We start from the raw sequence: 22,804 nt of genomic DNA, 5'->3' as shown, positions 1-22,804 counted from the left end.
ATATTCGCCAGTTAGCATCAATTAATGCCTTTATTGTGTCGTCATCAGCTTAAATTAGTGAGCTGTATTTTTGTACATCTGAATCAAAATGTCATCGAATTATAATTTTGCAAATTGTACTGCACTGTACTGTCTATTTTTCCATAAACACCAGATTTTTTTTCTTGCTTACCTTTATGATAGTAAAAAATATATAATATGCCAAAAATTCTGCTTGTCCCTTTGATTATTTGAAACGGCACCAACCAAAAACTACCGCATAGAATTAATCAAACTGTTTTTGCAAGTAAGTCCTTCTATATCAGCTACCTAAATACATAATGATTATGAGGCTTAAGTGTGAAATTGTGAAAAAATATATAATTAAGTCCTCTATTGAAAAAAACGAAAAAAAATTTCCTAACCACCAATTGCTTTTCTATTTCAATACTTAAAGAGTAAAATGTTTATATTAAAGACTATGTTAAAATATCAATGTCTTTTGAAAAATTAAAAAGGGGACTTGCTGTTTCATAATGAAAAATGTAGTTTGCCACTCCTGTAAAGTTTTGAAGAGCTAATTTTAAAACTAAATGCCTCAAATAAATATGTGTTTATGTAAAATCAAAGTATATGTCTGTGGCATGTATTTACTGTCAATGCATTGAATAAATACATGTTTAAATAAAATCAAACTCTATGTGCATGACATATATTTTCTGTATAAAATATATATTTTTATGACTTGTATTTCTTTGTACAGGCATCCGACGATTCCATTTATTCCATGTGCTGGTCATCTCATGAACAAAATTCAGCTCTTCTAACAGCTGGCTCTGATAGAAGAATACGTTATTGGGATTTGAAAAATCCCACTGCCTCTCGTGTGATTGTGGGAGCTGTTAATGATCGCTTTGTGCCACTCTCCAGCTTCAACTACACGTAATCACATTTAATTTCTCTTTGTTTACTTTACAGAGTGAAATAGCATTGCTTGCTAATTACTTTATTGCAAATTAGTATTTTCGCGTGAAAATCTATTGATGAAAACAGTAACTCATATAGTATGTAACTCAAAATCTATTGATGAAAACAATAACTCAAATAAAATGTAACTCAAATAAGTTACATTTTATTTTTACTAAATGCTTTCATGATGTAAAGTATTCTCAGTGGTAGACTGAACATGGGTTAGAATATTCTTGTCGTTAGTCTTACCATAAGAGGTTTTCCTCTCTATGTAATGCAAAAATAGGTTAGTTCCATCAAAAGATCCTCCACAAAGCAGGGCTGATTGTGTTCCGGAAAAAATCCTGATTTTTTGCCAACCGTGATCCGGAAGTTTCCCGAGATCGAAGGTTCATATGTTTAAAAAAATCATTGATCACAAAGATTTTCGGAATTCAAAGGTGGAACTTAAAAAACACAGTTTATATCATTTGTTTGTTAGGAAAGCTACTTTATAAGCTTATATTCAAGATTATTATTCATTTTTTATCAGTAAATAGTAATTATAATCATAAACTCAAGAAAGAAAGACATATTTTTAAATTTTAATTACTTCTCCAGGTCATTATAGGTATGTGTAAAGTTTTAAATATATTTTAAGTTGACTAAGAAATATTGAGAAAAAGGAAAAAACCTTGTTTATATTTTTTTCTAATTTTTAGATGTGAACTTTTTTTTTTTTTAACTCAAGAAATTTTCTGGAATTTTGACTTGGGCTCACAATCATCCCTGACAAAGGCAAAATTTCGCCCAATACTTGATCCAGAATTTCTCTTGTCTTCTTGATAGAGTTCAAAATTACAAGGCTACAAAGTTGAACATTAGTAGTATTAACCCCCCCCCCCCCCGAAAAAAGGAGTCAGCCGTTCAACGACTGTTTATAAAATATTTTTTCCACTTACTAATATTTTACAAAATTTTGCTTCACTTTTAAATTGTCATTTTAATTGATTTCAGATGAAAAAAAAAACTTTTTAACTAATTTATGTGATGAAATATTCTTCTACTCAGCATAATAAAACTAAAATTTATTTTACAGGTTCAAATCACTTACTTTCATTTTTATAACAAAATCATTTTTACAGAATTGAGTTTCCTGCCAGTGAAATTTATACATTTTAAAATACTGAAACGGAATCAAATGTCTAACTGTAAATATTTTAAACATTTTCTTTAAAGTTCATTAATTTTGATCAGAATCGTTTAAAATTTTTAAATAATAATAATAACAAGATAGTTTAAATTTGTCTAAATTAATTTATTCAAAATAATTAACTCTGTAATTTATTACTTATATTTCTAAATTGAAATTAATTTATTTTTTCCATGCTATCACTTATATTCCTAAAAAAAAAAGTTTTTAATAAATTTTGTATATTTTTAAACCCAAATTAATTCACTTATAAACCTTTTTGTGTATTTCTACACCAAAATTAATTTAATTATAAATGTTACTTAAATTGCTTCTAATTCTATTAGAATTTATTAAAGTATTTATTATTTTCCTTAGATTATCCATTACTTATCCAAATTCTATATAGAAGTAGTTTACTTTAAAATATTTTGATGAATTATATTGTATTAAAATACTAATGATGTTAAATTTATTTTAGTTTTGTTTTATAGATTTTGCCCTGAATTTTTTACAGGAATGAAATAACTTAAAATTCAATTATGATGAAAAAATATCTATACATTTTTTTTTATTATTTAAAATTATCCCTTTTATTTATATACATTTGCTATACTTTGTTTATTTAACACTCAAGCTTTTATACAGTATACACGCATAGTCATCCAGACATAATATGTAAATGCTTCATTTGATTTTCGTTTTTTATGTTATCATCATCCAATTCAGACTTTGTATTTGGTGTCATTCATTTCTGCAGAATAATGTTAATAGTGTGCGTATTCTAAAAATTTTACTAAAAATTTTTTCAGAAAAATATTTTAAAAACTTTAATGAAGATTTCAAAATAATATATAGATAAAATTGATACATTTAAATGTAATAAACTATAAGAAAAAATTTTAATATTAAATGTTCCAGAAATTTTAATAAAAGTATAAGTATTCCAGAATGTTTAATTAAAAATATTAAACGGTTTCAGCTATAAAGCCTTCAAAGTATTGTTATATCATTGATGTTCGTAGTTATCTTAAATTTTTATTAACCTAAAAGAACTTGGATGGTATGTACAGAGATGCCAATTATAAAAAAAATAGCCATTAATTGAACTATAATCCTGTTTCTGACATATGACTTATAACTCTCAGTTATAAAATTGGTTTTAATTTAAAAGAATTAAAATTTGTTGGTTCTTTCTACCCTATGGTATTTTTATTCATATAAAAATAAACACACTTATAAAAGCTGACTTTATCATGATAATTCTACGTTGGGCAAATTAGTGCAGAATTTTTTTTTCTATGTGCTATTTTTGCATACAATAAAATAAAAGAAACCTTGTCCTTTGCAGCAAAAAGTTTACTACTGCTTAAAGTTTTCAAAAAATTAGCATAGAAGATCTCACGGTTAAAAATTTTAATAAGCAAACCATAAAGACAGTTATAAAGTTAAAATTTTATTATTGCTCAATAAATGCAAATGTTAGTGAATTTCCCATTTGTTTTTATTTTAATTCTTTACCTTTTAATTAGATATTACTTCACTACATTTTTATTGGCATTTAATTTAATTACTTTAATGTTATCTGCATTCAATTTAATTACACTGGTTAATTTAGAATATTTTGTTAATTTTACTTGAATTTTTTCTTGTATTAACAATAGGTCACTGTATTTACTTTGAAGGTGGTTGGTGTATAAAATGTGCCTCTAATTTTCTTATATTATTAATAACCACAAATGTGTTCTTAAAGATTAAATAAAAGTTTTTGATGTATAAGTTATTTAAAACAAGCTCAATGTTAAAAGGTATTAAAACTACTAAACCATAAATAACCCTGATATAATTTAAGCAGGGTGTTCCTTCATCAAACACCTTTATATGTGCTTCTTTAGAATCCAGTTAAAACAGAAACTAAAAAGGTTTATGCATTAGGAATCTTAAATTACTTTTTGAGCAAGGAAAAAATGAATAATATTATCAAAATCTGAATTACGAGGAGGAAGACTAGATGATAAACATTAAAACCGATTTGATTACCTGGTAGAAATAGGAGCTTCTAATAATCTATGTTAAACTTTCTTTTTTCTTTTGGCAATAAAATATGTTATGATATTTTTATACATGCTTTTTATAATAGTAATTGGTAATATTCTAAAAAAATTTTATTGTTTACTCTTTTAAATATTATTGTGTGTGCACTAATGTGTATATTTTTTTTAATTCATTTCTATAAATACAATTTAATTGTAGGTAATTGCAAACATCCTTAAATATTATAATATATCTTGTAATTAATACTATAACATCCTGTATTATTTGCAAATATTTCTGTATTTATTGCAAACATCCTGTACTTTATCCATGCATTATTTGTCAATTATTTTTCAGTCTTAGAGTGATTGATGGAACGGAAGTATTATGTGAACATCATCCATTAGAAAATGAAAAAGATAAGAACTCATCTTCGAGTGGAAAAACATCTTCAGAAGATGTGGTTGTCCGTCGTTACCCAGAAACCCCTCAACCCGGACACTATGACATCATTAGTGCTATTTCCACCATTCAAACCTCCCAGCACCTTGTCATATCAGCCTCAAAAGATGGTGTTGTTAAAGTTTGGAAATGAGTTATCTTCATTATGTTAATCTTTCAATTATTATTTATACATAGTTCCTGATTTAAAGTAATATATTGTATATAAATTAATTAAGACACTAATGTTGTAAGTTCAATTTTTGGGACCATTTGTAATCAATATTTTTCTTGTGTTCGTCTAGCAAATGCGATAAGATGTAAAATTGATACTGTAAGAATTATGAAATATGAGTGAGCTTAAGTGTCCTATAATTACCTATGTCAAATCTATGAAATCATTATGTAAAAAGGAATTGTAATTTTCTTTTGTACAGTAAAAAATCATATCAAGTTTGTTTGTTTGAGTTTTTTATTATTAAAAGAATTTGATTTTAAATGAGTAAATTCTGTTTTAAAATTTATTGAATTTATAAGTTTTCTTTCTTTTTTTATATGTTTCTAACTTCACCAAAAGAACTGTTTAAGTGGTATGTAGAATACTACTCAGGCAGCAGAATGCTTCTGTAATGAACTTAATTACCTTTTATTTTCATCTGTCCTTCCTAAATTTGAAATTATTAATTTACATTTGAAAGAATACTTTTTTAAAATAATGAGGTTAGATTTGCCAGAATCACCTGCACACAATATTTGAAGGGCATAAAATAAACTTCCTGCAATTAACCCTTTGGTGTAGATGTAACACTGGTGTCCGTCTCTATATATTTCTTTCTGAAGTTCTAATTTACAAGATATTATGTACCCAACTTATTTTGTTTACATGAATATACTCTTATTTTGACGAATTCGAATTTAGATTATCAAGAGATTATGGCTACAATAGTTTTGTCGGGGAATTGATCATAAGTATCCTATACCTTCCTACCATTTATTAAATTTTTGCATATTTGCTCGAGTCTTTATAGAAAATTAAATTATTCATAAATAATTTCGCTAAAATACTTGTTTGTATTAACTTATTAATACTTCTCATATGTAGTTTGGTACTAATCGTTTTAATATTTTATGCAAAAAAAAAACTAGTTGCTATTCAAATGATTAATTTCCGATTTCGTATTTTGGCATGCAGTTAAAATTAAAGTATCGAAGTTAATATCTTATAGTTCAAAAATATTCTTATTGTCCTTAAATTAAGTGAGAAATTGTTGTTTTTTTAATCTTGATTTTTTTTAAAAAAATACGGTAATGTAAATGATAGAATATATAAAATTTCAAGCAACAAATTTGTTTTCCATACATATGGTTTTAATGGCATTTATTAATGACCTGGCAACAAATGTCTATATGATTTTATATTGGCGCTGGTGGGAATTGTTTCATAAGATTTTGATAGAATTCTTATATTTACCTTGTTTAAATATTTATATTGAAATCCCAGTTGTACATTTTTTAATTTAGTTATTGACACTGGTTTTAAAAATTGTAAGTATTAAACGTGGTGATTACAGAACTCCCTACTTAATCTATTGCGTTCTCAAAGCGTTTGACTCTATATTCTGAACAGATTCTTTGTAATTATAATTATAGGTGTATGTATTTACCACAAAATTTAAATAAAAAAGTTTCTTTTCCTATTTACATAAGAAATTTTAATTGAGCAGATAAGGACACTGATTCTTCTGAGAAAAATCAAATTCCGAAAATAAAGGAACTTTAGATTCAGAAGAGAGAACTGTGGATATTTTTTTCTACGCAATCTTTTTCTCTCCTAGTATCGAGTCTTAATTCATCTGAATCAAATTCTATAATAAAATCATCACATTGGTCATATGAATAGAAACTCTGGCTTTAAAAATAATGAAACGCAAAAAGTTTACGAAAAAAACATAAAGATTTTTCTAACAATATATAATCAGGAAATAAAAATATATTAAATTTAAAGATAAAAATTGCAAAGCTTTAAAAATGGCAGCTTATTCTGGAAAAAGCGCTTTAAAGAATCCAATCAGCGTGACATTGTTTTTTAACCAGCCATTTTTCACAAGTTCAAGTTCCACAAATTAAAATATAAAATCTTTGACATCTAGATAAATACTCAAAGCCTGCAATAATTTCTATGCTACCAGCCTCAAAAAAAAAACACATTTCGCTTTCCCTAGCTCAGAAAATTTCCAAGTTGTCACATTCTTTCATTACTAAGCAGCGAAATATTTTATTTCATAACTGTCATTGAACAGCCGACCCAATTTTTTGGGTTTACGACTTAGTTTTTTTTTTTTTTTTTGTTCCACTTCGTAGCCTTGTAATTTTGAACTCAATCCAGAAGACAAGGGAACTCCTAGATCAGGTATTGGGAGAAATTTGCCTTCAAGGAGGACTTTTTGATGGAACTAACCCGTATCTGCGTTACATGCAGAGAAAAACCTCCCACGGGTAGCTTGATAGCTAGGGGACTCAAACCCATGATCCTTCTTGCACTGAGAATATTTTACATCAGCATAGTGGTCGGTGCGAGCCGGATGCGGAATTCGTATCGACCAGCCATCGCTTGGTTTCGAACCCGGTTCTTCCCATTGCAAGACGAATGCTCTATCCCCTAAGCCACCACAACTCGCAGCGGAGACTACTTTACTTATGAATGGTGTCATACATGACCATGATTCTCTAGAGTAGAGACACTCAATTCTGATTTAGCTGTCAGTAAGTGATAGGTCGAATACTTTGGATAAATTTTAGAACCTTCAACCAAGAAGGTAGAATCCTAAATTTAAAACTATGTCACTTCCTTAACTCGCTTCATTCTAATTTGTTTCCCAAAGTCAGGCATCACTGGCTACGGTCAGTGTGCGGGTGGGTGACCACTTGGATCAGCCTGCGTAGGGTGTGCGGTATTGGTCCTTGTTAAACTGTTCTACCGTAAAGTGCTCGACTTCGCGTGCAGGTCGTCGGGCTACCGAAGCGGGGGTGCCATCCCCTCCGCAGAGGATCAAAATTGTGATGGCATGTCTTCGGATCATCCTCCGGGATGTTTCCCAGACCGTCACCAATAGCCCATTGTACAGCTCTAGTTCGACGTAAATTAACAACAACCTTAACTTCCAAAAGTAATTTAAAATTTATAGTATAGAAAAAGTGAGTTCAGACAAACCTAGATGATGTTTGAAATACTGAATAGAATTTTTAAAATATCGAAAGGAAAATAAATTATGAGAAGATAACCTAGAATTACGCAATGAGGAAGTTCTCTTCCAATATTTTGAATTTTTTTTTTCAGCATTTGAAGAATTATCGATTACTCTAGGTTTGCCTGAAGTAATTTTTTCTATACTTTAATTTAGTTAAGGAGGTAAACAAAAATTTGCAATGAAAAGTTTTCCCTGCCGTATGGCATCTTCCCGAAGTGAAATAAGCGTTAAATATTCTGAAATTTTTTTCTTGCAGAAATTGAGAACTGGAAAATAATGGGTTTTTGCTAATTGCTGCTACGGAGCCATAATGGTTCAGGGAATAGAGCAATCGCCTTCCACTGAGGTAAACCGGGTTCGAATCCCAGGGATGACAGGTCGATATGAATTCCGCATCTGGCTTGCACCGACCACACTGTGGCTTTCTGCAACAAACCTCTCTAGCACTAATATCTTTCTGCAAGATACTTTTAACAATAACTAATATATATGTTATTAATTAAATTTAAAGTAACAGAAACGTTGTATTCACAAAGAAAAGCCTATTTGGGTGTAATAAAATTGTATGTATTTTTTTAAAAATGAATATGCAATATTTTTTTTCTTCTAATCATCTCGGGCGATATTGTCACATTTTGTAAGGTGCGTAATAAAAAAATCACGTTGAAATTAATCATTCATGCTAAAATTAATCATTTCTTCCCCTCTGGAAGGGAAAAATAATTTCTGCCGAAAAGAAATTTTTTGCTTCAATATTCTTTATTTTTCACAAATAAGAATCGAAAAATTACGAACATTCCTTTCCCTTCCGATGCTCAAAAAAGTAATCTTTTAAATATAATTTTAAAGAAAAAAAATTCGAAAATTTTTGCAGAGAGAAAACCAAAATTTTTTACTTTCTAAAGAAAAATTCTTTCTGCGAGAACTCTGTAACGTTCTGCGACATTGTCGCCGTGTCGCCGCGATTCTGCCACAGGGCTGCTGACTTAAAATATCCTCAGTGGTAGACGGATCAAGGGTTAGATTCCCCGTGCCGCCAGGCTAACCTTGGGATGTTTTTGTTGTTTTTCCCTCCATGTAACACAAATGCTGGTTAGTTCCATCAAAAAGTCCTCCATGAAGGCAAATTTCTCCCATTACTTTATTCAGGAGTTCCTTTGTCTTCTGGATTGGGTTTAAAATTACATAGCTACGGAGTTGAACATTAGTGGTCGTAAACCCAAAAAATTGGGTCGACTCTTCAACGACGGTAATAAAATAAAACTGTTGATACGAAAATTGGTGAACTATATTTAAATAGAATCGTAGTCAATCGAAAATCGCTAATTTCTTCCATAGAATGTAAAAATTAATCAAACTAGTTTCCTATTTAATTTGATAAATATTTAGTCAGTTAATAATTATGTACGTCGTAATCACTGTTTCCTACTATCTTATGCTAAAAAAAAATTTTTTTTTTTTGATAATTAGGATATAGTGAAGCATCGTTCACAGTGAACTTATTGCTGATTCCGCAGACAATTCGCAATAACAGGGTTCGATTGAACTATATATTTCGCTTTTAAGTAGAGGAGGACTGGCAAAAATAGAAAAATAAAAATTTGCAAATTTTAAAATTCCAACTATTGTTTTTAACCATTAAAAAGATAATCAAGAAATCATTTTGAACAATGCAGTTTAAATTATTGGAACGATAGCATTATGTTTAGTTAAGGATTTTTAGTAATATTTAAACTAAACTCAGTAGCGCGACAGCCCATAGAGGGCCAAGGCCTACTGTGCCCATCTCAGTTTTCTTGACCTTGGGCTCTGGTGTGCAGGAGTAGATGTTCCGGTCAGGTGGTCCGCGGAACCCCCAGTGTTTAGTTCCCAAACATGCTTGGTACTCATTTATGGACCCACTGAAGGGATGAAAGGCTGAGTCAACCTTGCCCGGCCCCAGGATCGAACCAGGGACCTGTGGCACGACAGCGCGAAGAGCTACCGCTCAGCCACCGGGCGTCTTTAGTAATATTTAGTTTCTTAAATTTTTATTCTTTAAAAAGTCGTATCTGTTACTCTATCTGGTTATAAAAATTAAAAATTTGATCGCAGGCATAAATAGGAATTTACAAGCTTTTCTTCTAAAAATTTGAATTTACTCATTATCAAATTAATGTCTTGTTGAAAGTAGCTCTTGAAAATGTGAGAGAAAAAAATTGAGTTGCATTAACAGACATGGTAGTTTTCATGATAGTATCTGGCCAAAAAAGTGTCAACTCAAAGCAATTGAGGGAAAAAAACTGCAAGAAAAACATTTAAAAAGTATGAACGAATTATGAATGTTAAATCATTTTCGGTAATTGAATATATTTTCATTTAACAATCAATTTCGAAATCGCGACGAACTATGAAAAAGTCATAAAATAAAAAACATGCATACACAATAAATACTTGTTTAAAAGAAATAGAAAGCAATATACATTATGGTAATCAGCAGGGTAACTAATCAGCATATAAAATTTTGCGACCCTCTACTTTGGACAACAGCTTAAGCTTATCACGGTTCTGCGAATGCGATATTAACAAATGCAAATGTTGAAATTGACTGAAAAGTATGAATCTGCAAAACTCTTATAGAAACGAAACCAAACTTAAAATCAAACACATGAAAGAAAACACAAGATTAAACAAAATTTTTGCGAAATGCAGCTTTTGTGTTCAGATAAGATCACCAAAGGTTTCATTCATTTAACATTTAATCAATAATCTACTCAATAAATATGGAGGAGTGGTGCAATGGTTAAGACAGCGTTTCACAAAGTGTGTTATGCGTACCCCCAGGGGTACGGGAACAGTTTAGCGGGGGTACGCGTTCTTATACGAAATAGCTTGCACCAGACGAAAATTTCAAAAAATTTTATTTAAAAAGAAAGCTATCCATGAAAATTTACTACAGTGCAGAACCCGTTATCCGGAAATCAGAAAACCAAAAAACCGGAACAAAATTCGATAAATTTTCCCGCCATTTTTAAAAAAAAAAACTTTTTTTTCCTCATAAGATTTTAGGATTTTTCTTTCTTTTTTGAAAGATGTTTACAATACCATCATTTTAGAAGTAATCATTTCCGTATTACTTCATCGTTTTTTTTTCTTTTTAAGATTATTTCCAAATATTTTCTTTTAGTGGAGTTTAACAATAAAAAAACGGCTTTTTGTAGTGATTCAGAAAACCGGAAAAATCAGTTATCCGGAATAGCAATGGTCCCGATCGTTCCGGATAATCGGTTCCTTACTGTATTACGTATTTTTCTATTGACTATTTTTGCAGAGTTAACAGTTACTAATTAGTGGTGTTTTAACTTTTGTGCAATTTTTTATAGCAAAAAATAAAATTTTTCTTATTCATGGTACACAGCGTTATGAAAAATTTAGAAAGGGTACACAAAAGCCACAACTTTAGGAAATGCTGCGTTAAGATATCCGTCTTGTAATTAATAGGTCTCACAAACCATCCTTTCTGAAGAGTCTTCTTAGTTCTTGCTGACGTTTTCTGCTCTGTCTTATTCGTCTGTAGGGTAGTTTCTTTTATCTAATATGAAACAAGTTTTTTTTTTTTTCGTTTGTAAATTAAAAAATATTTTAAGATGAAACACGTGAATAATTCAAGACAATCTATATATATATTTCTCTTACACGGCGATAAAAAAAAGCCTCATTACAACTCTCGGAATGGCAACGCTAGAAAATCAACCAATAATTGCCGCTAAAAATGTCACATGCCAAATCTAGATTGGGTGGCTCAACTTATAGCGCTTCTAAAAACGGAAACTGAAATAACCAGAGTGTAAAATATTATGTGCTTATGCGCATCGTATTTTTTGTTAAATAATTTATTTATTATATATCAGTTTATAGATGGTAACGAGAAGAGTTTTGTGGTTGCTATGGTGACTAATTAGAAGGTAAATTGTTTTTTTGAGTGAGTGTGAGATTTGTTTTTTGGAACTGCGATGCTGTAATTTTATTGTTTAGTTAATGAATCTTTCTTTTATATTAAACGTGATAGTAGTTTCCTTAATTATTTGATTCGAAGTCCTTGGAGTTTTATTTGAGGTCAGTTTATTTTGTATTTTTTGACAAAAGAGAGCATTCTCACCAAACGAGATTTCTTGCGAAATTCAATGTTTTGTTTATGCAGGGTTTTTCCATTGCAATTTCTCTTATTTAAATTTTTAATAGACTTAATTATAGCCAAAATTTAAACCTTTTTAAAGAGATATCAGTTTTAGAAATTTTATCTTAAGATTTTATACTATAGCACATTTCTAATAGGTTTAACGAATTACATGTCATTTATTTGAATTCAAATTTATTTTAATGACTTAGTATTTACTAAAAAGATGTAATTTTTTTTTTTTAAAAAAGTTGTTATATGGATTTGAATTATTGTTTTGAATTCTTAGAATTTTGTGCATTTGCAATGTACCTAAGTTAGTAGCGAGCGAAGCGAGCTTGGTGTGCGAAGCAAACTATATAAGATTGCGTAGCAATTTTCGGGGGTTGGCGAGCGTTAGCGAGCAGGGGGCACAGCCCACTAGTTTATTTATAAAAATCTTAATTTGTATGAATATTTTTTACTTAAAAACATTTGTGTTTGTTTATATATATATATATATAGTTGGGAAAATTATTTAAAGAATTTTTTTAATTTTTCTCCTGATAAACGCTCGTTTTTCTTTAATACTAAGAAAAAATATTTATAAAATTTAGTTTTTTCAGTTGGAAAAAGTTTTTATTTTAATTTAAAAAAGAAATGAACGAAATAATTTTATGGAAAGTAAAATTTAAAAAAAAAATAATAATAAAAATCTTTTTAATTTTTAAAAATAAAATTAATTTATTCATTTTAGTAAGAATTTTGATTTTTAAAGCAATCGCAGTCTAATATCATAATTATAATAATTATATTTCATTTAAAAATAAAACCTTTTGAACAAACGGAAAGAAAATAAGAAAAAATTTAAATCAATAATCAAATTTTTTAAATAGTTAGTTTAATAAAAAGTTTCTGTAATATGTATGTTTTAAATGATAAAAAAAGAGAACATTTTTCAGTTTAGATGAAGAAAATTTAAAACCAGTTCTAATAGAAATGGAATTTACGAAGTCCAGTTCATTTCTACGGTACTATCATGGTCTTGAGCATCGAAAATGTTTCGAAGTATTAGGAACTAACGACGTAGAAATTATTGTGCTGCCATCTACTGTTTAGAGAGAAAATTTAAAAGTAAATATGTAATAAAACTGTATGAATATTTGATTTTAAAAGGACCTACACATTTATAATAATTTTTAGAAAGGATAAATAAATTTATGAAATTTAAAAAATTAAAGTTTTTGTAATTTATAAATAAAGTTTTAGATTATACGTTGAAGCATTTTAAATATTGTAAATGGAATGAAACACAGCTTTAAAACTATGCATTAAATGAGCTCTTATATTATCTTTTATGTACGCAGAGAAATGTTTTTTAACTTGTATAAACTTGCAAAAAAGTTACATTTTAAGTAGAAGCTGAAAGAGATAGTTCTGAGAAAAATATTGATGGAATTCGTAGAACAGCCATTACTACGAAAAGTATGAATCAAGAATAATTGGACATTACATTATAGATTTTTTTAAAAAAAATAATGCTGAATTAGTTAAATAAAATTAGAAAAAGTAAAGTAAGTAAATAAAGTAAGTAAATAAAAAAAGTAAGTAAATAAAAAGTAAGTAAAGTAAGTAAAGTAATTAAAGTAAGTAAATAAAATTAGAAAATTTGAAGCTGTGATTTTTTTTAAGAAATAAGGAAGTTTGATTTTTTATAGTTAACAATAATGAAATTCTAATAATTAAAAGCATTAAGCTTTAAGCGAATTAAATTAAATTAATTAAGGAATATAAAAGTAAATTAACTTAATAACCAAGTGAAAATTACTTTTTCTAGATACTTATTTAATTTGGAAATCGAAATTCAATTTTATTTTAATCAAAAATAAGTAACTGTTAATCACAATATATTTTTATATTTTTTTAAGAATTAGCATCTGGACGCATGAATATATAGTATCGTTTTCAATGGTAGAATAGTTGCCATTATTTACATAGTGGTTCTTTTTTTTTTATTTCAAGGGCATTTTCTCGTATCTAAGGAAATAAATTTATGATCCTTATTACAATAACAAAATATTAATAATAATAAATAATGCTGTTTTAAATTGAAAGATAAAATAAAGAAGAAAAAAAATTCTTTATTTTCTATTTTGAATTCTTTGTATTTTTATTAAATTTACCATTTTATTATTCAGTTTTATGGATCAAAGCCAGTTTTTCTTAAAATGTCTGAGACAAGAAAATCTTGAAAATTACGCACTTCGTTCTCTGAATTAAGTGTATTGTAAATTATTAATATTAAAGTATAAGGTTTTCAGTTACACCGAATACAAAAAACGTTTCTTTCTTTAAATTTTTATGTTTTTAAAAAACTAAACACATCGTAGAACATTTTGGAACAACTTGTGTATGTTTCTTACTAACACTGGGAACAATTTTCTTTACGGCGTTAATACAAATACTTGATCTTGCCTAATTCGGCTGTTGGGATTTCAAAATTGAAATAAATTTTGCTCTTAAAGCTATAATTTTTTTAAGTGGCATTTTTAATCTGTTCTTTGTGGAAATTTGCAAGTTTAAAAATGTTATATAGCACAAGAAGCCCCGTAAATGTTGCGGTGAAATTCTAGCGGTGTTAGGACGCATCATCAGGATTAAAATTGCATAGGCACCCATGCCTGGAAGTGTCGTCATGCGCGGCTATAGGCACTTCCCCTATTATGATCTGTTCAAATGCTTACGAAGGAACAAATCATAATAGAGAGGCTCCCCTAGAGGCGTATGACGACATTTCCGGGTATGGGTTTCTATGCAATTTTAATTCTGGTAATATACCCTCTCCCCTAGACGTTTGTCACAATATTTTCGCTGCCCCCCTCCCAGTTTTATATAACGTCGTTAAACTTGCACATTTCGACAAAATAAAAATGTCATTTTAAAAAAATCTTTATCTTGGAGAGAGAAACTGATCTCAGATTTGAAATCAGCAATACTAAAGTATCTAACATCAGTTGAAAAATTTTATTTATCAGAAGAGAAAAAAACGTTCCCTAATGTAGTTATACAAATAAAAATTCTGTATATTTAATATTCTAAGCTTAAATATAGAAATAATTAAGAACGAAACTGCTGCATTTTTAATAGAAAAAGTTTCAAGAAGTGGACCCATTTAAGCTATAATGAATGTGATACTGACCCCTAAAACTTATTTATTACAGCTACTTGTTGCACTCATGTCCCTCAACTTAAAGAACTCATTTCTATCCTTGTTTTGTCAACATCTATTTCTTGTTTTGAAAAGAAAAAAAAAAATTATAAAGTTGAAGCAATTAAAAAAATTAATAAAATCATTTTACGTTATCTTATTTTATGATACTCTACAAGGTTTGTTTGACAAATAATTTTCAATATAAATTAAAAATAAAATTAATACTTGTATTAAATTACAATACCTTTAGGTTTAATAATAGTTATTAAAAGTATTCCCGCTTTTACTAAAATTAATTTCAAACAGTCAATCGTCCATTTTAAGTTCTCTGAAAATACTTCATTCTTTAATAAATTCTGAGCCCTTGACTTTTATCATTTATTATCGTGTCTAGCAAACGACTACATTGTATCATTTTTTGAAGAAGGATGTAACTTAAATAAAATATGTTTCTTTTGGAATATGAAAATCTCATAATTAGTTATTACTCTTCGAGAGTTATATGCATGAGTGACTTAAGGCACGGACTGTTTGTTTTAGTGAATCGCTTCGGTGAGTACGATTTAGCATGTTATGAAGAGATTTATGATTAAAAAAACTGCCCTTTATGAAACAGTTACAATTTTTCTCTACGTTCTTTCATTTTTGGTCCGTAAATTCGACAACAATGTTAACTCAGTTTATTAGATTTCAATTACTTTTTTCCACGCTAATTAAAAATTTAATAATTAAAAAGTAGAGCTTGCAATTTGTATTTTTTGAGGGGAGCTGTGATTTTATCAAAGTACCTTTATTGATTGAATAATTTAATAGAGCTCATACTGTCTGCATGGTGGAACCATCTGCATGGTGGAAATTTCGAAGTAATAGAACACCATCGATTTAATATACTAAGGCCGGATGCAATATTGAAATCTCTATAAACCTCTTTTTTTTCTTGTTGCAAATTCGGATTCTTCAGAAAAGAGTAACCTTATTTGAGTTACAGTTTATTCGCATTTTACTTCACATATGGCTCTTCTAAAGAGAAAATTAAAAAGAATGAAGACTGTTTAAAATGGTTGTAGCTCGGGATCCGTCAGTTTGAAAATAAAAATAAATAAAACTAAAAATATATCGGTTATTTTTTTTTTAAATCAATTAAAAATAATTCTTTACCGATTTTATATTAACCTTCTTAATCTATCTTTTCGAGACACCTTTTTGAGATTGAAAATAGAAATAAATAAAACTAAAAATGTTTCTGTATATTTTCTAAAAAAAAAAAAATTTAAAAAATCGATACAAAATTTTTTAACGTGTATTTTCATCTAAACCGATGGGTCTTGAGATTCATAATTTTAAACAGCTTGTTTTTTGGTTACAGCGCCATCTGGGAAGAAAAATGCATAAACCTTAAACTCAAATAAGGTTAATTTTTTCTGGAGAATCAAAACCTGCAATAAAAAATAGAGGTTTATATTTAAAGTTAAAAAATCGAGTTTAGAATTATTGAATGGCTTTTAAAATATTGATTGACATTATTTTTCATTTTTTCGATCCAATGTATATTTCTCGAGATATTTGTTCGTTTTCAAACTTTTATAACACCTTCTATAGAAACTTTAAAAAAGTAGAACTTGTAAATTTTAATGAATAGAAGCTTTTTTTTTTACGAAGAACTGTGATTTTTTTTTCAAAATTGTTTGTTTATCATCGCACATATAGTAATTGTAAAATTTATTTGGATCCATGTATTCTGCATGATAAAACCATTTAAAACGCCACTTAGTGAAATACTACAGAATTAAAGTGTACCTACCTTTACAAGTGTGATATATGGGAGGAAAATGAATTGCAAAGTTGTGGAGCATTATCGATTTAGTTAATATGAATGCTTGAATGCTAAGAAACGCTATACTATAGACGAAAATGTTACGGAAAAACCCGCATTTATTTGTTCACGATTTTCCACTATGCGATGTGTCGCTACGATCTTCAAGAGTGAAAAATGCTATTTATCACAAGAAATTTATTTTCGATAATTTCAATTTCCACGTTTCATAGAAATTATTTTAATCGATCTAATCATTTTTTTTCTAAAATCGTTTCGTAAAGTCAATATAAAGGTGTACACGGGTAAAAAAATTATTAACATAAGCGCTTTTTTTTTCATTTCTCAAAGCAGGCTGAATCGATAATGCACGGCAACATAGTAATTCCTTTTTTTTACCCCTCTAACCTTGTTCATGAAAAATGCTAATTCACCAGTTTTTCAACAGGTATCGCTGTAAACGGTTTTATCTTATAACACATAGGCACTCCAGAAGACACCACTTTTATAACTATGAGTAGAGCCATTTAAAAAAAAATTGAGTTAAGATGAACGTTAATATGCCCTCTGTGGTGCGTGGAGGCTCAGGGAATAGAACGATCACCTGTGCATGAAGTGGCCCGGCTTCGAATCCAAGTGGTGACTGGTCGATTCGAACTCGATCCACACCAGGCTCGCACCAACCACAATGTGGATGCAAAATTTCCTCTGTGGTAGACGGATCATGGGAGTCCCCTTGCAGTCAGGCTAACCGTGGGTTGTTTTCGTGGTTTTCCTCTGCATGTAACGCAAATGCAGGTTAGTTCTATCAAAAAGTCCTCCACAAAGGCAAATTTTTCTAATATTTGATCCAGGAGTTCCCTTTTCTTCTGGATTGGGTTCAAAATTACAAGGCTACGGAATTGAACAATGGTAGTCGTAAACCCAAAATTTTGGATTCAATTTTGGATTTAATTAATTTGAACAAAAATTCAAAATTGCAATATTTTGAATTTTTGAGTTTAGGAACAAATATTAATTTTAGTGTTTAAATTATGTTCTCAAGAGTGTTGTAATTTTTTTACATAAATTTTTAAAAGCCTGTATGATGCCTTAACTGAGAAAGAGTTAGAAAATCAGAACAATGTTTAGTCTAATTTTCAGCAGTCCCACTTCTCCTTTATGTCTTTCTAAACAAACAAACAAAAAAAAATCTGTGTGTACTTGGTGTACAATGTTTTCCATATAAATCTATACAGCTAAACATCCATCTACATACATTCATAATACATTATACTAAACCGATCCGTTCAAAATTATATTGTAGCACAAATATTAAATTATACAGTGGCAGGAATATTAAATAATAATATTGCAATATTTTTAAATTATATTTTGGTAGAACTTTTGAATAATACTTAGGAAAGAATATTAAATTATATTGTGTCTTAAATGTTAAACTATAATGTGGAAGAAATGTTAAATTATACTATTTCAAGATTATTGAATTTTATTGTAGCACGAATTTGAAATTACATTGTGGCTGGATAGTAATTTTATTTGTTGCAGGGTTTCACGAAAATTTTAAAATTTTTTCTTTCATTAAGAAATAAAATTACACATATTTTTTTCTATTCTCTACAATTTGAGTTTTTCTATTTCTAATTTTCGATGAGAATATATCTTTATAAAATATTCGAATATACCAATAAGTTTCAAGTTACATCAATTTCTTTTATCCAATGTATATCTTGTTATTCTGTAAATCATATTTTATTTTAAAAAAAGAAAATTTTATGGTGAATATGATTCTAAAAATATGGTACTTGCAATTTTTTTTCTCTCGTTTTAAAATATTTCTTATGAAGCATGTTACATCAAAATGTTATATTCTTACAACCTTATGTATTTTTGAAACATAAATTACTTAATAGTTCGTAAAGTATGTAAGGTGAGCTATAAAGTAGTGTTAACGCTCATCTAAACATTTTTATTTCTACATTTATTTTGCAAAAAAAAATTTTTTTTGAGCGTGGAAGGATAGAAGAAGAATATAAAACACAACCATCGGCTCTAGTATTGAGCACAAAATAGACAGACGTGCCAAAAAAATGAATAAAACAAAAACAATATGCATTCTTTCCGTTGTTAAACAAGCAAATTTGTTCTAAAAAGAACAAAACCCTTGTTTGGGATAAATTTACAACACGTTCTTTATCTCGCCACTTTCAAACGAAGACAAAAGATAATAACTCATAACACATCTCCCATCCTACCTCCACCATACGGATACCGAAACAAGAATTAAGAAATTCTTTCCAGTGTCATACACTTTTTCCTTCGAATTATCATTTCATTTCGATTTGAGCACCCCACTTCATCAACGGGCAGCGGTCTTTTGAAGAAAAATAAAAAAAATTGCGTCTGAAACGAAATAGAAAGGAAAAAAGATTCGAAAAAAGAAAACTTGGACAGGATTCCGTGCTCTTATTGGTTGGCCGTCAGGGGTGGAGCAAAAAACATCCCTCTCCTTCTATCCTTTTCCACATGGATCTTACTTATCGTTTGGGAAGTGTGGATGGAACACATGAGATGCGGTCTCATTCACCTTGCCGTTTGTTCCACGCTGACTGATGGTCAATCATGTGTTCTTGAATGAGTTGATGTTTTTGGTAGTGGTTTTTTCTTGAAGTGGTGAAAGATGACCATTCTTTGGTTAAATATTTTACTCCTTTTGTTGCTTTTGCCGGAAGGTCTTGCTATAAAATGGATGTAAGTAACGTTTTTAACTTATCCTCAATTAGATATTTTGTGACATCCTTTAAAAAAATTTTATCTCCTTGTCGCATAATTTTTATTAGACATATTTCTCATACTTTTTTCCTTAGTTTATATTAATTTAGATCAAAATAAGTGAAAAATAATTATATTTAGCATTTTAATAATTTATGGTTATAAAATACAGCATGAAACACAGTTATCTTCTTCTGAGTTTAAGGTAATCTTTCAAACACACATCCAAACAATAATTTTTCAAATTCGTACTTATTTACTGTTATTTAGACCTATGAGAAACAGTTATTTATCATTGAAATTTCTTTAATTTACAAAACCAATTATTGTTAAATTTTTGAATATAAACTATTTTTTGGATTTTATATTTATTACAAACATAATTCCGGTAATCTATCAGACTTTTTTTTAGTAATTGTTAAACTTTTTTACATTTAAAAAATAGCAAAATATATTTTTTCTCGAAGTTAGAGCATCAGAAGAAAATATATAAAACGTGCACAGGCGTCCCAACTGCGTCAAAGGGTTACATCATTTTTAAGAGGACACACAACCTTGAAAGTCATCAAGTTTTCAAAAAATAATTTTGTCTAAAAAGTAATACGGAAAATAAATTCGAAAAGTAAAGTAAAAAAAATTCAAATTGGTTCTTTGGTATTGACATTTTCATCAATTGAAAATATAAAAATTTTAGGCAATCAGGGAATTTTTTTTCTGAAATTGAGTAGGAACCCAGTTTATTTCTTACTTTTATTTTGTTTCTCTCTTTTTTTTGAACTTTTTTTTAATTTGAAACTTGAAGAAAACTGATCTCTGTCTCGATTTAAGTTTCAATTTTGCGTCTATAGATAATGAAAAAAAATTAAGATTTTTGTTGGCATTTGAAATTTTAGTATTTTTCAATGTTACGCGTGTTTTTATGCAATAATTTTTCAAGCTTTTAAACTAACATACAAAAATATGGTTCCAGAAAAAATTTTGATTTATTGTAAAAATCAAACAAAATTTTTTTTTCTTGTTTATAATTTCTTCTTCTTAAAATATGACGAGATTTTCATTATAGCACAATACTATTTATAACGTAGGTCCTTTAAAAAAATTAAAATTGCTTTTTTTGCTTCAATTAAACTCGATGAATTGAGAGAAACTTTAAAAAAAAATTAACTTTGTTACTTATTGTAAATATCACTTTTAAGAATGTTTTATCCTAAACTTGAGTTATAAAGTTGCGCTTAACCTTATAACTCAGACCTTATGATTTTTTTTTCATAATAAATATTAGTTTCCATGCTTTGAGAGAAAAAATTAATTTGAAAAATATTTTTTTTAACCTAATATTGACTTTTATAGCATTTTAAAGTATGTTATTTTTTGTTAATTTTACATTTATAAAATGAGAAAGAAATACTTCGTATTTCTTTTCTTTTTGATGATATGTCGTATAACATGATTACTTTTGTAATAATTTTTAACTTTTTTTATAATTTATTTTTTTAAGTATATTATTACACACATGATTTAATAATACAACGTCATATTTATATTATAGAATAAGATATTTTTAACTCATGTGAATTAAGAAAACTCTTATACGCTGCAAAATAATTCTGGATCAAATTACGATAAAAAGTATCAGCACTCAGTAATTGCCGGTAATTTTTACCGAAATATGTTACGGACAAAAAAATCTCATAAACCGCAATTTTTGCAACAATGAATCGTAGAATCATTGAATTTCGCTCATTAAATAAATATTGCTATAAAAATTACGGTATAATATTTTAAGGTAAAAAATTAATTTTACAGTAAAATGGATTTTACGGGTGATGCACCCAAAGTGCCGGTACTTTGTATAGTTACTTGATCCGAAGTCTTTTACAGCGTAAAATAAATAAAATATTTTTCGTGTTGTAATTTGTAATTAATTCATGTAAAAATTCTAATGCTTACTTCGAATTAAAAGAAGAACTTTTTTTCGCCTGGAGGATACTTCTTGTTCACTTAAACACTAGTACACCACATTTGAGTTATTTACTGTTTAAATTTTAGAATCTGCGCTATCTTACTAAGAAATGTATCATGTTATAACACGACTAAATTAGCCCATACGATATGTTTTTTTAAAAAAAAGAACGAGAAATTTACTTTTAAAAAATCTTCAAATTTTAGAGTAAAGTTTGCTTAGAAAACTTTCCAATATAAGTTTCAGAAACTTAGAATTCTACACGTTTCACATTCGTAACTATAGCATCAACTACAACAGTCTTGTAGACTGAGTAATTAAGTCTATAGGTATGGCATAGGCCAATCAAATGACACTTATGAAATTAGAAAATGTAATCTGCAATTACTAAAAAATAATATGATGATTATAAGCTAGATTTAACTAATATTAATTCAAAATTGAGATTTAAATATGAAGATAATAATTTAAAACGAAACTATTTGTTTTATGCCAAGCTATGAAGTGCCTTAAATTGTTATGAAAATTTACTTTAATCATCATTTAAATAATTTTTAAGGTCAAATTGGAAATATTTCAATTTCTTGAATATCTGCCACATTTTATTATAATTTTTTTGAGTGCGCGTTTCTAAAATATTAAGAGAAAACCGTTCTTAACATTTAAATTTTGTCTGTTTTCCATCCTTTAGCATGCATCATATCTCATGTTGCAAATCATGTTTCATAACGGCTCAATCAGTTCTCCACAAATGATTCCTTGAATGTTAATTTTTGGTCTTTAAAACTTTTAAAATGTTTCAAAAAATATTCTGAAACTTTTTTTTGCTTCAAATTAAATTAAAAACCGCTTGAATCAGATATGAATTAATAATAGAGCTTCAAATTAAATGTTGTAATTTTCATAGTTAAAGGGTCACATTTAGAATATATTCATTAATTATTGCCAAATATTAAAATTTTTGTGACGTAATATTAGGCAAAAAAAAGTACTTTCTCTGAGTTAAGATGATATTTTTTTAAATCTATTTAAAGTTTAAGTTACAACAGATTGAAGGTAGATGCTCTC

At 28.3% G+C, this 22,804-nt stretch overlaps 2 protein-coding genes across 11 annotated transcripts in view; both read left to right on the top strand.

Annotated features, from left to right (window-relative positions):
• The window catches only part of LOC147806248 (phosphoinositide 3-kinase regulatory subunit 4-like), a 59,815-nt gene extending 54,768 nt beyond the window's left edge, over positions 1 to 5,047 (top strand). For all 10 annotated transcript variants that reach the window (XM_087169035.1, XM_087169028.1, XM_087169036.1 and 7 more), the window contains 2 exons: positions 743 to 921; positions 4,511 to 5,047. In XM_087169035.1, the coding sequence (XP_087025161.1) occupies positions 743 to 921; positions 4,511 to 4,748 (417 nt within the window). In that variant the 3' untranslated portion in view covers positions 4,749 to 5,047. The remainder of the gene's footprint in view (positions 1 to 742; positions 922 to 4,510) is intronic.
• Positions 5,048 to 19,536: 14,489 nt separating this feature from the next.
• The window catches only part of LOC107444171 (protein Wnt-4), a 160,812-nt gene continuing 157,544 nt past the window's right edge, over positions 19,537 to 22,804 (top strand). The window contains exon 1 of the mRNA XM_016058254.4: positions 19,537 to 19,752. Coding sequence (XP_015913740.1) covers positions 19,682 to 19,752 — 71 coding nt within the window. The 5' untranslated portion in view covers positions 19,537 to 19,681. The remainder of the gene's footprint in view (positions 19,753 to 22,804) is intronic.

Source organism: Parasteatoda tepidariorum, chromosome 8 (genome assembly GCF_982258835.1).
Source record: "Parasteatoda tepidariorum strain Cologne lab strain chromosome 8, Ptep-v5.0, whole genome shotgun sequence".
NCBI classification, from domain to species: Eukaryota; Metazoa; Arthropoda; class Arachnida; order Araneae; family Theridiidae; genus Parasteatoda; species Parasteatoda tepidariorum.
This window is presented reverse-complemented; position numbering and strand designations above follow the sequence as displayed.